At 41.9% G+C, this 18,176-nt stretch overlaps 1 protein-coding gene across 1 annotated transcript in view; it reads left to right on the forward strand.

Moving 5' to 3' along the window:
• Positions 1 to 592: 592 nt before the first annotated feature.
• The window catches only part of DPYS (dihydropyrimidinase), an 86,946-nt gene continuing 69,362 nt past the window's right edge, over positions 593 to 18,176 (forward strand). The window contains exons 1-2 of the mRNA XM_011931072.1: positions 593 to 969; positions 16,051 to 16,209. Of these exons, the coding sequence (XP_011786462.1) occupies positions 706 to 969; positions 16,051 to 16,209 (423 nt within the window). The 5' untranslated portion in view covers positions 593 to 705. The remainder of the gene's footprint in view (positions 970 to 16,050; positions 16,210 to 18,176) is intronic.

Here is an 18,176-nt window from a genome sequence, read left to right on the forward strand (position 1 = left end):
GTTATACTACCAGTTATTTTCCAAGAAACACTTGCTGATATGTGTTGTATCATTAAAACGTGGAGAATAGTTGACACCAAGTCGTTTTATTTCAAATAGATTAAATATTTTACTCTGATCTTTCCCTGTGTCTGCCAATTACTGGGATTATATGATAATTTGCTCCTGGCTTAAGAACGTTTAAAAGGAAACCCAGATCGAGTGGCTCTGTTCTGGCTTGGGTGTGTTTGGGTATTTTTGTTGCTACTTCTGGTGATGGTTCTTGCTTTCCTTCTCCCTCTGGATCTGTCTTTTGGTACAAACACACCCCCAACCAAGGGAAAGAATGAGGTGGATTTCTTTCCCTCAAGCGCCTAATCTTATGATGAAAAACACATGTCCCTTTCTCTTAAAACTCCAAGATCTTTCCCTTCCAATGACTCCGAAGCCGGGGTGGATACCTCGACTCAGGTATCTTGGGATCTGAGTGTGCCAGGACCATGCGGACCTTTTCAACTCCGGCCTTTGGGCTCCAGCCCAGCCTTCCCGGGGGAGGAGCCACATGTGCGGCCAGGTCATAAATCCGCCAGGCCGCCGTGCTCCGCATTTGCGACCCGAGCCAGAGCTCGGGGACTGTCGGTGGGGACCTTGCAGGAGGGCACCCCCAGCCCGGCCAGCCCAGCCCAGCCTAGCCCGGGCCGGGTAGGACTCGGCGCGCCCCTTGCCATGGCGGCGCCCTCGCGGCTCCTGATCCGCGGGGGTCGCGTGGTCAACGACGACTTCTCGGAGGTGGCCGACGTGCTGGTGGAGGACGGCGTGGTGCGGGCGCTTGGGCACGATCTGCTGCCTCCCGGGGGCGCTCCCGTGGGGCTGCGGGTCCTCGACGCCGCCGGCAAGCTCGTCTTGCCCGGAGGCATCGACACACACACGCACATGGAGTTCCCCTTCATGGGCTCGCGGTCCATCGACGACTTCCACCAGGGCACCAAGGTACCTGCCCCGCCGCGCCACCGCCCCGCGGTACCCACGGAGCCTCGGGCAGCCTCCCCAGCGGTCCTGGGGTCCCCAGCAGGGCCACCTCGCACAGCGCGGTGCTGAGGGGCTGGGTGGGCGGGAAGGAGCGCAGCCCCGGCGGGTGTCAGAGGGGACTCAGATTCTCCTGGCTGGGGTCCCTTCCAGGCGCCCCTTCTGGGCAGCAGCCCAGCAGCCTTGACTCAACCAGACGCCCTCGACTCCTCCCTTTGCTTAATTTGACGAGTTTAAGACCATCCCCTTAACCTCATTTCTCTATACCGCTTACTCCCCAAATCCCCCCGCCACCCCATTTTGATTGGTGTTCTGTGGCAGTCAGAAATCTTCCATACCTTCTTCAGAATCTTTTTTTAAAGTAGGCAGTCCCAGTCATTTCTCCCAACCATTTCGACCCATCCTTTATCCCCAGCCAAAACCAAATGAAAAATCCATTCACCTGGTAGTTCCAGCCTTGACTCAAAGTGAGCAGTGTAGCGGGTGATATGTCTGAGTGGGCTAGATGCCCACTGTGTTCACGTTCCCGTCCCCTACCCTCTGCCCCCACTCCCACCCCCAGTAGAAAAAAATATAGCTCCGACCAGGGTTTAGAAGAAAAAGTATTCCAGAAACGACTCGCAGCACTCACACACACCAACGCAGCCTCACAGGCTCTCTTCTCCATCCCACTTGCGCCGGGGACACAGCATTCTTGCTTCTGGAGTACCCAGTTTTACTGATGTTGCAGGAGGGCAGTCAGATCACCACTCCCCAGGTGGAGGTAGGCTTGGGTTTCTCTAGATACAAAGGCCTAGAAGTTTGGGTCAATGAAGGAAACTTAAACCAAACTTGTCCAACCTGCAGGCGGCATGCAGCCCAGGATGGCTTTGAATGTGGCCCAACACAAATTCATAAACTTTCTTAAAACATTATGAGATTTTTTTTTTTTTTTGCAGTTTTTTTTCTTAGTTCATCAGCTGTCGTTAGTGTTAGTATATTTTATGTGTGGCCCAAGACAAGGGAAGCCAAAGATTGGACACCCCTGCAACATTTCCCCAAACCTCCTCAACACAAGATCAAGAGACTAACAGAGCAGCTTTACAGGAACATAGAGTGAAAATTCTACTCTCAGCATTTGGGCTAAAGTAAAGCCCACACCCTCCTTGAGTCCTGTGTTTTGAGCTGCCTTGAGAGAAATGGCTCCTTCCAAAGTGAAGGTGTATTGATATCCTAAAGGCCTTGGCTTTTCACTTGGACCACACCTTGATGTGCGAAACAAGTTGGGCTATTAAGTCTAGTGTATAGTAGGCTTCCTTCCTTCCTCCCTCCCTCTCTCCATTGCTCCCTCCCTTCCTTCCCCCCCCCACCCCCTCCACCCCTCTCTGTCTTTCTCTTCCCATGTTACTGTGGACAGGCTGACGGTCTTTCAAAGCAGTTTTGGTGATAGCTACTTCATTCATATACTGATTTCTGACAGTTTTGCTCTCCTTACACTTCTCCCTCTCCAAGTTCCCCAATCCTCTATGATTGATGGGAATGTTTAACAGAAAAAAAGGAAGGCAGGTAGATTTGACCCAGAGAGAAGGATCTGGGAAAGCTGCTCAGATACCATTATGTCAATAAAGTCTTTTGTAGGACAGATCATTGTGTGCTTTAAAAATTAGCAAACTTTGTTTTGTTTATTCATTTTTCCCTTTTGCTAAAAAGTAATATCCATTGAATTTGAATGAACTTATTTTTACATTTTAATGAATTTTTTAGCTATCAAAACAATATGTGATTATAAGAAACAATTGGAAAAATAATAGGAAAGTAAAAAAAAGAGAAACATTAATAATTCTCCCTCTCAGTGACAGCCAATGTTTTGGTGCATTGCCTTTACACGTTTTAATATGCTCTGTTTTACATAATTGAGATCATATTGTTCATGTGTCTTTGTGTGTACACTTGTATTTAAAATGTCAGAACTTGCAGTCATAGCACAAGCCCTTTCTGTTGTCATAGACTTATCATTAACAAAGTCCTTTGCTGATGGCAGGGCATCCCATTGAACACTCCCATCTGCAAGCTGGGGAGCTGCTATTTCTGACCACTAGCATCATTCTCCTTCTTACAGCTGAGCAGTAACTTTCATTCTCTTTCTGCCATCCAGATGAAGCAGCAAAGAGGAACTGGAATGCTGTGGGGGGGTGGGGGGCATTCCCTCTCTTTCTCAAAATTATCTTTGCATGCTCCAAGATCCTGGGAAGTGGGGTCTTCCTGGTCTTCTATCTGTTCCTTAGCCATTCTGGGATTCTCTAGTTTAGAGAGATTTACAATTCTTAACTGAGAATGTAGGTCCTTACGGGGTATAGTATGTTGTCAACATCTCAAAGGATTTATCCAACAGCCGATCCTCTAAGCATTTCTGTACTTAAAAGTTGTGAAAACATTAAACAAAAACATGTTCTTCATGAGTTTAGGATCTTAAGCAGAAAACGATATGGTCAGAGATATTAAGGTCAAAAGTTTAGCAAATACCAAAGTCCTGTTGAATATTAAACAGTACTCACAAAGGGGCTGTGTTGCAATAGTCTACTTCAGAGTCAGTTGGTTGGATCCCAAGAGGTAACCACTGCCACCCCCAGAAACAGCTGAGGCTTCATAAAGTGAACCAGATGGGGAAGTATAGATAAACATGAACATTACAGTATTGGCCTGAATTCTGGAAGAAGGGCATTATAGAGTTATTCTGTCTTCTTTCCTGGCCTTCACAATAATCCCCAAAGCAACGTTGGTGGGTGTTTGTTTTGGGGAGCTAGAGACAAAGATAGGCTTTTTGTAAATACTGGTTGTATGATATGTTAAACTTGAAAAACATCTTCTTATTTATACCTATAAATACCATCTATTTTATCAAGCACATACCAGGCAATGTTGTAAGTTATGCATTATCTTCCAAAAATCCCAGATGTCATTGTCTACTTTTTTACAGTTGAGGAAACTGAAGCTTAAGTTACCTGCCTAAGATTGTACACCTAGGGCTGTAACTGATCGAGTAACTCTTCAAATTCAGTACTGCCTGACCCATTGCTAAAGCTGTTACCTATTAATGTCTGTTCTTTGGAAAAAACATCTAATGTTCAGATTTGTCAGGGTGGCAAGTGGTAGATGGCAAAGCCACATAAGTTACATGTTAATGTGAGGCATCTTTTCTCGAAAATAGAGCAGAGTCATCTTTAGAAAAGACAGTAGCTCTTCACTTTCCTAAAGCTAGAGGCAGTTAAGGTTATCAAAACAAATACACACTGCAGGTATTCGGTTTATAAGGCATTTGTATAATACATGCATTTATAGCCACATCATCTGTAAGGCTGCAGAAATGGACCTTAAGTACAGAAAAAGCATAAAGTAAGAATGATATATTATGCTTTCAGGAGATGGGCCCCTAAAGGTTAGACCAATAGCTGTTTGCATTCTACATCCAGCAGGCTGATCATTTATAATACCTGACAAATAGAAAAGGATATTATTTGTGGTACTCTATCGATCACTAGATTGTGATGGGACTCGATTTTAAAAACGAATATACATTAACTAAAGGTTATTTATTTCGTAAATCTAATTCATGTCAGAGATTGGTTTAAAGCCTATAATTGATTAGCTTAATTACAGGTAAAAGCTTTCTGAAGTAACTAATGGAAATAATGTTCTGCTTTAAAGAAATCATATTTCATTTTGTTGGTCTATACCAGATGTACAGTGGTCTTCAGATAATTCAATATCTATGAGGAAGGACAATGGAATTTTTTATTCAATAGGTAGTGTGAATTCAATAAATTTGAAAGAATTGTGACTTTGCTTTTACTACATTCTGTGATAAGAGAATGAAGTATAAGAGTTTGCCAAGTTTTCAAATATACATAAATTTATATTCAGAGGTGTATGCAGGTTGGAGTGGGTGGAGTTGCATTAAAAACCCAGTAGTGTCAGTAGCTGGCAGGAGGAACATCTTTTTAAATATTGGGAAACCGTGCAACACACTTATCTTTTTTTCTTTTCTTTTTTCTTTATTGTAAAGGACAAACAGTTCTCAAAATTATTGAGAAAGGAAATTACATTTTGCTTTGAAACTTTTTGGTAAAATGCCATTGTAGTGATTACTTACAAGGCAGTGTAAGGCATGTGATTAAGCACACCACGCATTTACAGTTGTATTTATAGAGCTTCTGCAACTTGTGGAAGAGCTGTGCTTCAAAAACCTTGGTTGCAAATCAAATCCCCTTTTCTATAGCTTGCCAGAGCTCCAGGCTGGGCTTCAGGAGCTGTATGGGCTGATTTTGTGACCTTGGGCAAGTAACTTCCTCTCTCAGGATTGTCAGCATTTTCTTATCTGTGAAATGAGGCATTGGTTAGATGAGCAATTCAAAAAGAGTTTTTTAAGTTATAAAAACAATATATACTTATCATCCAGACCTTAAGAAAATGCTGGCACATTGTAGTCACTCAATATGCATTAGTTAAATGAATTAACTGCTTTTTTAAAAAAGAAAAATGCAGACTAGTATAAAGAAAAATAATATTTAAATCACCTATAATTTTAACATTTGGCTCCCTATCCTTCTAGATATTTCTTTTCTGGGGGGGACGTATAAACAAACATTTGTTTCCTTCTACCAAATTGGGCATACTGATTGTAGTCAGCCTTGTTCATTAAGCATTTCCCCTGTCCTTAAATACCACTGGAGAACGTGATTTTGTGGCCACATTATCCTCTCTGAGGCTGAGTCTCAGATCTCTCTCTCCAACCTCCATATTCCTGAAGCATCAGGCCTCAATATCTGCCTGTCTCTAGATATCACAACCTGGATATCCCAGAAGAACCTCAAACTCAGCATGTTCCAAACCAAACGTGACCTCTCCTCAAAGTTTTAAACTCATTTTTCTTCCTATTTCCCAAACGTTGATGGTTCAGTTTTCATCTTCTCCATGATGAACAGTTTGGTGATCTCCAGTTTTTTGCCACTATATAGCAATGCTGTGACAGACATCCTTATATGTAAATTATTGTTCATATTCTTGATGATTGCCTCAGAAATCATCCCTTAGAGTAAAATGCCTGGGCCAATGAGTATTAGACACATCTTAAAGGAGTTTAGCACATTCGTTCAAACTGCTCTTCAGTTTATGTGCCCATTATCATTCCCATTTCACTGCATTCTGGTCGATATTGGATCATGACATTATTTTATTTTATTTTACTTTATTTTATTTTATTTTATTGAGGCGGGGTCTCATTCTCTCACCCGGGCTGGAATGCAGTGGTGCAATCTCAGCTCACAGCAGCCTCAATCTCCCAGGCTCAACCAATCCTCCCACTTCAACCTCCCGAGTAGTTGGGACTATAGGTGCATGCCACCATGCCCAGCTAATGTATTTTCTTTTTTTTTGTAGAGACAGGGTCTCACTATGTCACCCAGGCTGATCTCAAACTCCTGAGCTCAAGTGATCTACTCACCTCAGCCTCCCGAAGTGCTGGAATTAACAGGTGTGAGCCACTGTGCCCAGCCTGGATAATGACTTTTTTAAAAATCTATGTTAATTTCAGAGGAAAAACATAGCACTCTTTACTGTCTTTAAAAGATCATCTCTTTAATAACTGGTGAGGCTGAGCTTTGAACATTCGTGTTGTATTAGTAGTTTAGATGCTCGAGCTTCGAGGGTTTGTAATTCCGTGGTTTCCTTGAATGGCTATTTAATGATTACAAACTTAACCTTCAGACTAATCAGAAGAAGCAAAAAAAACTCAAAGATTAATTGAAACCACTTGATGCTAACTAAAGTTTTGGTTCTGTTAAGGGTGTTGTGTGTTAGGAATCCTTTCACTGAACTTAGATTCCACAACTTGCCTTCTTTCAGCTTTGATATTCCATAGGCATGCTATTCACCTCCACCCCTTGTTTTCTCTCTCACATGTGTGGTCTGGGTGTTTTCAATGTCTGTATTAGTCTGTTCTCACACTGCTATAAAGGACTATTTGAGATGGGGTAATTTATAAAGAAAGGTTCAATTGACTCACAGTTTCACAGGATGTACAGGAGGCATGACTGGGGAGGCCTCTGGAAGCTCATGAGAACTCACTCATGAGATCAACAAGAGGGAAATATGCCCCCATGATTCAATCACCTCCCACATGGTCCCTCCCTCAACATTGGGGATTATAATTCAACATGAGATTTGGTTGGGGACACAGAGCCAGACCATACCAATGTCTGAGAGAGGTAGTCTAGAAATCAAGGTTTCCATGATGCTTCTGTCAGGCAGGAAAATCTTTTCCTTGACCCTCTTATGTTTAGTAATTGGGGGCCTGCAAATTAAACTGACATAAGAGAGATTCACAAAAGAAAAGACTAATTAAAAAAATTCACATACATATGTAGGAATTCACAGAAAAATGCGACTCAAGGAGGGGGCTAGATTTTGGGGGTTATACACTGTCTTACCAGAATAAGGGAAGGCGGAGAAGGCGGAGCAGGCACTTGCAAAAAAACAAACAACTTCTTTTTTTTTTTTTTGGAGATGGAGTCTCGCTCTGTCGCCCAGGCCAAACAACTTCTTAATAGGGGACGGTCATGGGGAGAAAAGACACATAGGAAAACAAATGACTTTTAGAAAAGATAAATAGGCCCTTAGAAGGAGATATGGGACATATGATAGTTTTGTGCCAATGTCTATTTAGGTATGGTGTCAGCTTCCAAGTCTCTAGTGATAAGTCAGTCGTCCCTGGTATGAAATCCCTGGAGAGGGAATTTATGATAATTGAGGTCTTTGGGGAGGCTTTGGTTTATAGCAGATTGGGGACTTAAGGAAAACAAACAAAAAACAACACCTATTCTCAAATATCTGGAGCTCAAAATAATCTTTATGCTACAGTGGCATATTCTAGAGCCTCAAATGCTATCTACTATGGAATAATCCCAAACTAAGGATTTTTCAAGTTGGCTGTTAGGTTCCATTAATTTAGTCAACAGGTATTTCTTGGAAACCCACTAAGTGCCAGGCATTGTGGCTGGTGCAGAGGTTATAGAGATGAAAACCATGGTATTTGTTCTCAGTGGTAAACAGACTAGAGGCATATGGGTCTCTAATCTGTCTGGACTTTGATAAGAAATTTTATGTAGTAAGTGAGCTTTATAGACTGTGCTTTGATGATTGTGACAATTTTTTAGTAAACATGTGAGGTCAGTGACATCCGGCATTTTCCCCTTTGCTGAGTCATCAGTCACAGTGGCCTGCATCACCTGGTTGTGTTTCTGAGCTGCTTACTTGGCTGACAAGTGAGCCTGGGCAACTGCCCAGCATCTACGCCTCAACACTGCTTTGTGCTTTCTTCTCACACGTCAAGTAACAAGTTGAGAAAGGACACTTCAATTTTTCTGTTATGTTTCATTGCACCTAACAGGGAAACTGCATTATATAGTGATAGTCATGGATGAGTTCCTAAGCCTGAGGATCTGTTTTTCACACATAAAAGCAAAGACCTTAAAATTCACCTGAAAGTAAAACAAAATGTAATCTTTTTTAGAAGTCAAGAAGTTATTTGAGGCAGAGATACAGAAATAAATTAAAATTGTGTTTGTTAAAAGTCCTAGTTAACACTGATTTGGTAGCGAACTTTGGAAAAACTGAGCATTCAGCCTTCAGATGTGGTCTGCATTGACATTCCATATTAACATTTTCATAGAAGGATCTAGGAAACTCCGGGGCCAGGACTAGCAATATTTTTGGGAAATGACATTTCACACTAACACGCAACGTACACAGGTTTCCCAGTTTGCTATTGGAAAAGTGAACCATCATAATTATTCCATCTCTTAACTTTTGGGGAAATTCACTGGTCCTTCTCTTCCTTTCCCCTTCAAACATTTAGAGAATATTCATGTGCCAGGGACTGCAATGGGCACAGAACATACAGAGATGAAACAACATTGATTAAATCAGAATCTCTGGGGAATGGAGTAAATGCTTTCTGTATTATTCCAGCATGATCCAGGGTTAAGAATTGCTTGGACTCAGCACAGGAATGGGTAGAGGAGGGAAGAACATGAATGATGTCTCTCTCTGAAATGGGAAAGAACTCAGGTCTCCTAAGAGAGGCAGGGACAGAGTCAGTGGAGCGGAGTGAATGAGTTGAGAGGGAACAACTCAGTAGAGAGCTGTGGAGAAAGCTAAAGTTCAGGTCATGCAGGACCTTATGGGTTGAGCAACAATTGTTTTTTCTCCATCTTCAGAGCAAAGAGAACTCAGTAAAAGATTGGAAGTGGCAGATATGGCTGGGCAGACATATGGTAGGTATACCTCCTACCTTGGAGTTGTGTTCACATTGTTGCTCTGAGGATTTTCTGGGGACTGAACTCTGGTTGCTCACAGTGGTAACCTACTCATTAACACACCCTCTTTATGGCCCTCTTCCTTTCTGTTTTTCCTCCCTTCTCATTTCTTCACTGTGCTAGCCCAGTGGGAAGATGATGGTGGCACCGGGCAGTAGAGGTGAAGATGCAGGAGTGGAGAGGCTCCTGTAGTTCATAGGAGACAGCCTCCAAGGTCTTGTTGATGGATTGGATTTGGGGATACAGGGAAGAAAAGTGGGTGTCAAGCGTAACTCTTAAGTTTCTGGTGGGATGGATGATAGTGTGATTAATATTCCAAACTTAGGGAGACAAGAAGCCAAGCGTGGACAGAAATGTACAAGACACCTTTACAAAGCTGAGTGTGCTTCTGGATTTCGGACAGACGTTGGGATCATGAAACTTGTTTTCATAGGTTTCAATGATTGTGAGAGAGTTAGAAATTCAGCCACGAACTTTTCTCCCTAAGGCTCAAACATACTCTTGGGTTTCTTTTTGTTTTACTTGGGTAGTGCGGGTTCTGTGATGGATTTTAGTGAAACAAAGTCACTTGTTTTAGGATAAGCTTAGAAATAAAAATTTGGTGGCACCAAAAAAGGGGAGAAAATGCATTTGGATACAGTAGTGTACCCTGAATCACAGTTTCAATTTCTGCAGTTACCTGAGGTCAACTATACTCCAAAAATCTTAAGTGGAAAATTCCAGAAATAAAAAATCATGAGTTTTAAATTGTACAACATCCTGAGTAGTGTGACGAGCAAAGACTTGGAATCAACCCAAATGTCCATCTGTGACAGACTGGATTAAGAAAATGTGGCACATATACACCATGGAATACTATGCAGCCATAAAAAAGGATGAGTTTGCATCCTTTGTAGGGACATGGATGCAGCTGGAAACCATCATTCTTAGCAAACTATCACAAGAACAGAAAACCAAACACTGCATGTTCTCACTCATAGATGGGAACTGAACAATGAGATCACTTGGACTCGGGAAGGGGAACATCACACACTGGGGCCTATCATGGGGAGGGGGGAGGGGGGAGGGATTGCATTGGGGAGTTATACCTGATATAAATGATGAATTGATGGGTGCTGACGAGTTGATGGGTGCAGCACACCAACATGGCACAAGTATACATATGTAACAAACCTGCACGTTATGCACATGTACCCTAGAACTTAAAGTATAATAAAAAAATAAATAAAAATAAAATAAAATAAAGAAATCTCAAGACATCCTGCTCCATCCTGCCTGGGACTGGGATGTGAGTCCTCCCTTTGTCCAGTGCATTCATGCTGTAGATGCTCTCGGCCCATCAGTCACTTAGTAGTTGGCTCGGTTATCACGTCAACTGTCACAGTATTGCAGTGCTTGTGGCCACCCACAAGTCACCCTTATTTTACTTCATAATGGCCCCAAAGTGCAAAAGCAATGCTGGCTATTTGTTCTATTTTTTATTAGTTATTGCTGTTAATCTCTTACTGTGCCCAATGATAAATTAAACTTTATCATAAGTATGTACATATAGGAAAAAATATAGTATATGTAGGGTTCAATACTATCCTCAGTTTCAGGCATCCACTGGGGGTCTTGGAATGTATCCCTCTTGGATAAGAGATAACTACTGTACTTTCAGTAATAATTTACGATGGAATATTCTTAAACAAAATCTTGTGTAACATTATGACCCACTGTTAGAGTCTATCTCAATTTCTGTTCCCTGCATTTCTTCTGGAAGCAGCATGGGCTCCCCTGTCCCCTAAAAGAGTTTTTAAAATAAATTGGAAGGTTTACAAGGAAGAACAGCAAAAGTAATTAGGAGCTGAAATAATTGATTTGGGAGCCAAGATTAGAAAAGCTAAATCCATTTTGTTTGGCTAACTGACAAATAAAAATGGAAAGAAGCCAATCAGGAATAAAAGCAAAGGAAATAACTAGGCTTCATGTAGCTATTTGAGAGAAATTCGGCCCCAGCCATCCTTTCCGATTCAATACAGCTTCTCCAAACTCATTCCCAGTCTCGGGTTGAGAAGAGGGAGATAAAAATGGGGATAAGAAACAGAACAAGAAGAAGCAAAAGATAAGTGGCTGTTCCTCTCCTCTCTCTTTCCTGCTCCTAGTTAATTAGGAAGGTGGAGCATTTGTGATCAACCCTCATTTAAGAGCTTTCAAATTGTAGCCCCAAGAATTTTCATTTGCTTTAGTTTTAGAAGAGTGGCCCTTTGACTATCATATCTTCAATCTGGTAAGAAGACCATCAACAGCTCTATCTATTTAATTTATACACCATATATGGTCATGTGTCACTTAATAGCAGGAATACATTCAGAGAAATGTGTCATTAGGCAAATGTGTGGTTGTGAGACCATCATAGAGTGTACTTACACAAACCTAGATGGTAGAGCCTACTACACACCTAGGCTATATGCTATGACCTCTGGCTTATAGGCTACAAACCTGTTCAGTAGTTAGTCTACTGAATACCATAGGCAATCACAATAATAAATGTGTATTTAAACATTGCTAAACATAAAAAAGGTACAGTAGAAATATGATACTGTGATCTTACGAGGCCACCGTCATATTTGTGGTCCTGTCATTGATCAAAACACCATTATGGTACATAACTGCACATATATATGCCTTGTGTCATATATTTATATGTAAGATATTTGTTTTTCATATAAAAATTATGATTTTAATAGAAAGTTTAGAAAATATTGAAAATAAATTTTAAGTAGGGGAAAATTTAAATGGCCTGGAATTATATGGCCTGGAATTATACCACCCAGAACCAGCCACTGTAAACATTTTGTCTTGGCTCAGTGTGGTTTTGTGTTCGTGCTGAGTATTGATATGTTCCGAAGCATGCTATTGTGGCTCATGTTGTCATGTCTGGCTTCTGTCTCCCTGACCATTCCGGCCAATCTCGGGACCCCTATGGCATCCTCTACAGGTCACTCTTACATTTTCTCCTAGTCTTGTATGCTCTTTGGAAACAGGTCTGTATGTCTTCCTGTCTGCAAATGCCACCAGGTGGACATGTCCCCAGGCACCTCACTCTCAGGATGTTCCCCGCTTCATTCACATCCCTCCTAAGTGCAGATCATGCTCCTCCTCTGTCCACTTGCCTGCCATCTTCTCACTCATCCTAGTCAAATCGCCTCACCTGACTCCCTTCACAACTAAAAACAATCATTGCTCTGTCTTTCTCCTCTGGGACCACCACTTTATATGGTCCCCAGTCACCTTAATTCTGCCCTTTAACACTTTCTGCTGAGCTGCTACCTCTTCCCCCCAGATCTTCTTCCTCAGAGCTCCTCCTCACGCAGTTCACATTTCCTGGAGGCTCAGGCTCTAGGGCCTGATGACTCAGGTTCCAACCCTGCCATTGTTCCTTGCTGGCTATGAGACTTTGGCCAGGTTATTGATGGTTCTGTATTCAGTTTATTTTTTCTTTATTTTACTTTAAGTTCTGGGATACATGTGTATAATGTGCAGGTTTGTTACATAAGTATACGTGTGCCATGGTGCTTTGCTGCACCCATCAACCCATCATCTAGGTTTTCTGTATTCAGTTTTCATCACTCTAAAATGGAGTTAACCATAGTACCTACTGTAGAGCTCTTGAGATGGTTAAAATATGCAAAACATTGGAGTAGTTCCTAGAGCATCATGGTGCACACAAACAGCATCACAGCACTTGCTGTGAGTCAGATATTATTACACTTAATTGGAAACTTCCACGTGTATGTCCTAATCCTGATTGAAATCCAAGCCGTCTCTGATCTCTGAGTTGATCTTTCTCTCCTCTGAATTCCCAGTTATCTTTTCTCTGCACCCCTTCTAGAGAGCTTAGCAAATTTTACCTCCCTTTAGCAATTTTTGTACTACTGTTTATACTACTGTTTATTATAAAAGTAGACTTGCTACCTGTTATTACAATATTTCTGCTTCTCCTATAAACACCCGGAGGGCAGAATCATTGCCTAATTATTTGTGTAATCTACCACTTCCTTCGCTACATATAATGGCTTGGATATGTAGACCTTTTCTGGTTTTATGGAGATAGACTCCACCTACAATACAATTCGGCCATTTAAAGCGTATAGGACAATGGCTTTTAGTGTATTCACAGAGTTGTGCAAGCATCACCACAATCAATTGTAGAATACCTTTTGGTTTGTTTGTTTGTTTTGAGATAGAGTTTTGCTCTTGTCACCCAGGCTGGAGTGCAGTGGCACTTTCTCGGCTCACTGCAACCTCTGCCTCCCGGGTTCAAGCAATTTTCCTGCCTCAGCCTCCCTAGTAGCTGGGATTATAGGCACCCACCACCATGCCCAGCTAATTTTTGTATTTTTAGTAGAGATGGGGTTTCACCATGTTGGCCAGGCTTGTCTCGAACTCCTGACCTCAGGTGATCCACCTGCCTCAGCCTCCCAAAGTGCTGGGATTACAGGCATGAGCCACCATGCCCGGCCAGAACACTTTTGATACTCCCAAAAGAAACACCATACCCTTTAGCTATCACCTTGGACTCTCCTCATTCCACCCAGCCCCAGACAACCACTGTTCCATTTTCTAGTTCAGTAGATGCTAAAAGAGGACTTTCTTCTAATGCTTTAATTAACAGCAGATTCTATTAGAAAAATGTCCTTCATCGTCAAGGGATGTCTTGTCATACTGGGAAGACACTTTAAGAAGGAAGAAGGTAAGAAGATTAATCTGTATTCAAATAAAAATACAAAGCCCGAGGATTTTTTTTCCTAGTATTTTCATTACATCAATATTAAGAAATGCAAATATGTATTATTTTGCCACAGATAAGGCAGTTATTTAAAGGTGGAGACAATGTACTGGATCCTGTACGAAAAGTGAAATTTTTGAGAGCAAAAAGAATTGGAGTGGGGTCAAGTAAGTTAAGGAAAAATAAAAATCTATTGAAGTAAGCAAGACAAGTGGGGGTAGAATAGAGTTGGCATATCAGGTAGGACATGGGGGCATCTGGTATATCTGGAGGCCGCTGGGGGAGGGTGGTGGGGGCCAGAAAGAGAGGCAGAGGCACTGCCCCTTCCTGTGTTGTAACATGACCACATTTCTGGTGATGAGATAACACGATATAGGGAAGATGGAAAAATTCCTAATCCTGAAATAGTAGTGCTCAACTCATAAAGCACTTACCATGAATCAAACTCTGTACTAAGCACTTTATTTTTATTTATTTGTTTATTTTTGAGACAGGGTCTCTCTCTGCTGCCCAGGCTTGCATACAGTGGTGCAGTCACAGCTCAAGTCCTCGAACTCCTGGGCTCAAGTGATCCTTTCATCTCAGTCTACCAAGTAGCTAGGACTGCAGGCATGTGTCACTATGCCTGGCTAATTTTTCATTTTTGTAGAGACGGGGTTTTCACCGTGTTGCCCAGGCTAGTCTTGAACTCCTGGGCTCAAGCTCTCCTCCCACCTCAGCCTCCTAGAGCGCTGGGATTACAGGCATGAGCCAAGGCGCCTGGACCTAAGCATTCCGTATACATTACCTCAGTTTAATCCTCCTATCAAGCCTATGGTTTAGGTACAATTGTCCTCACTTTGCAGATGGCAAATTAAAGGCACACGGAGGTTAAGAAATTGCTCAGATGACCACAACGAATAAGTGTTGATGCTGAGCTTTGTGCCTTGGTGCCCGTGAGCCTCCCAGGTCCATGGTCTAAGCCACTGTGCTAGCATCCCTCCTGTCTATGTTTTCTTCACCTACAGCGTCTGAATACAACAATTAAAAACAATGAACCACCTTGTGATTTTAGTTTAATTGAAATCAATTTAAATAATTAGTCAAAGGCATGTGATTTAGTAAGTTTTTAAATTAGCAGTGATGTAATGTAATATAGTATGCTAAGGGGTATATTGCAAGTTGAGGCAGAATGCGGGGATTTATAGACCATGTTATGAAGTTTCCAGTTTGTGCAGAGGCAGGGAGAAGCACTCAGTTTTCATCTTTGGAGTCCAGTGGTCACATTTGTGCTTTGGAAATATCTCTCTCGTTGCAATGAGGGGTTTGTATTGGAGGGAGTGGGAGATGAAGATCAATCAGGACTCTTACAATAGTCAAGGTGAGGAATGAGAAGGATCTGAACTAAGACCAGGGTGGTAGCAGTGGAGAGAGGGACAGGTGCAAATCTAAGAAAGATAAAGGGGTCACCATTTGGTTTCTGGGAATGGAGGCGAGACTGGAACCATGTAAGTCTCCCAGGATTCTGAGAGGACCACAGGACAGTTAGAGATACAGTTCATCACGATGGATTCTAATAAAATGGAATTTTATAATAAGGAATATTGCTTCTCAAGAACAAAAATGTGTGCATTTTTTCCACTTTTCCATTTTGATTTTTCTTTACAATCCTCACTCTGTTTTCTTTGAGTCAAAGCCATTTTCGTCTTATCAGATATGACATTCTTTTTGCAACAGCAATTCCAGCAGGTTTAATAGTTTAAACTTAATTTATGAAAAGTCCATTCATGCCCTTCTGGGTCATTTAAACAGGCAGCATCTTTTTGCAATTTCCTGGACCCATCAAGTTTGCCCAAGTGCTTACAAATGCACATTGTTCAAGATGATAAATGACTTAACTAGGAAATTGATAGCTAATTTGTTGAAAACCTCTTATGATTCCAGGCTGCTCTCGCAGGAGGCACCACCATGATTATTGATTTCGCCGTTCCTCAGAAAGGTGGCTCCCTCATTGAGGCCTTCGAGACCTGGCGAAGCTGGGCTGATCCCAAAGTTTGCTGTGACTACAGCCTTCACGTGGCAGTGACGTGGTGGAGTGACCAGGTAAAGCACCTGAATTTCAATGTGTTCCCATTGTCCTCTTGTCCTCACTCTGCACAAGAGCAAGAAACTGGTGATGTTGATTGCTTGCTAGATAACTGGAGGACAGAATTGGCAGGAAGACTTTTCATTGCATATTCTTTTGTATCTTTTGAATTTTTAATTATGCGAAGTATTATCAATTTTAAAAACTAAATTTAAAAATCGTATAAAGACAATAGGATAAATCTTACACTCATTCAAAACAGCTTCTCTTAATATTTAATTGATGAATCATCAATGCTTTAAGTGTAATGTTTAATATACTGATTTCTCTTTTTCTTAAATTCAATATCCCCAGAATCTTTTAAACAGTATTTTCCCACAGGTTAGAACTTCAATAAAAAATGTTTAATTTCTCAAAAAAAAAATCAAGGAAATTCTAAATTTAGAATTCTCTAGAACTAGAAGACTGCCTTCCCACTCATGAACCTTCTTTAGAGAGGAAGGGACAGACCTGGACTGTTTCCAGAGTCTTCTCCTAGCGGTATCTTGACCGAGTGATCTTCCTGCTCTGCTAATGTTACTACCTGGTCAAACCATTTCATAATAGAGCTTAAAGCAACCTTCCATGCCCACTAATTGCCCAGGCCATGGCAGAAATAACATGATTTAGATAGAAAAGACAGTTTGAGAGATGTTAAAATATGTTGATTTCCTCCCCCATAAATTTGTGTGTGAATTTTGGAAGAAATTTTTACTTGGAATTTAAATTGCAACATGTTTTTCCACATTGCACTTAATTCAGCAATCTTTTTACCAGAAAGAGTTCACCATTAGGACATGGTCTCACGTCCCCCACAAACTCAGGCTTTAGACCACAAGTTAATCAAAAACAAATATCAATCTTTAACAGGTAGTTCAGCAAACATAATAGCAAGGTTTATAGTCCACAGCTAAAGTTAGTTTTTCTCATGCCTTTTTAGTGATGCATCTGAACTCTTATGCTTTTAGGATCATCCCTCCTTTCCTTCCCTTCCCTCCTCTCCCCTCCCTTCTCTTCTTCTTTTACCTTCCTCCCTCCCTGCCTCCCTTCCTCTCTTCCTTCTGTCTTCTTCTCTTTCCTCCCTCCCTTCCTTCCCTTTCTTCATTTTCCTATTCTCCTATTTTAAAGATGGAGCAAAGGTGATGGTGTTTGTCCTTATCAGTGCTTCTCACACTTTAGTATGCAAAGAGTCACCTGGTAAACCTTGCTAAAATGCAGATTGCAGATTCTGTTCACGGGGGTTATTCATTTGCTAGGGCTGCTGTAACCCTAGCAAACAGAATGTACGAAAAACAGAATGGCTTACACAACAGACATCGACGGCGTCCCACTTGTGGAGGCCAGAAGCCTGAGATTTAGGTGTCAGCAGGGTTGGTTCCTCCTGGGGGCTCTGAGGGAGAACCTGTTCCGTTCCTCTCTCCTAACTTCTGGTAGTTTGCTGACAACCTTTGGCATTCCTTGTCTTGTCGAAGCATCACCCCAGTCTCTGCCTTCATCTTCATAAGATGTTCTCCCCGTGCGAGGTCTGCATCCCGGTTTCCACTTGATATAAGGGCACCAGTTACACTGGATAAAGCCCACATGCTCGTGTCCTCATCTTAGTTACATCTGCAAGGACTCTATTTCCAAACAAGGGGTTAGGACTTCAACATATGAATTTTGAGGTCACGCAAGTCAACCCATAGCAGTAGGTTAGGGGCAGATGGGACCTGAGATTCTGCCTTTCTAGCAAGCAACCAGGTGACGCTGCTGCTGCCGGTTCAGGTGCCACACTTTTGGAGGAGCAAGGCTGAAGCTAACATCCTTGCAAGTTGTATAATGAGACTCTTGCATGGATGTGGATGGCAGGGATGATTAATGAGGGCTCTTCTACTCAGAGAGCAAAAGATATTTCATGTAAGCAGTGCAGATCATAATCCCCTTCGGAAGCCCATCATGTGAATAT

Source organism: Colobus angolensis, unplaced genomic scaffold (genome assembly GCF_000951035.1).
Source record: "Colobus angolensis palliatus isolate OR3802 unplaced genomic scaffold, Cang.pa_1.0 Scaffold121, whole genome shotgun sequence".
In the NCBI taxonomy this organism is placed as follows: domain Eukaryota; kingdom Metazoa; phylum Chordata; class Mammalia; order Primates; family Cercopithecidae; genus Colobus; species Colobus angolensis.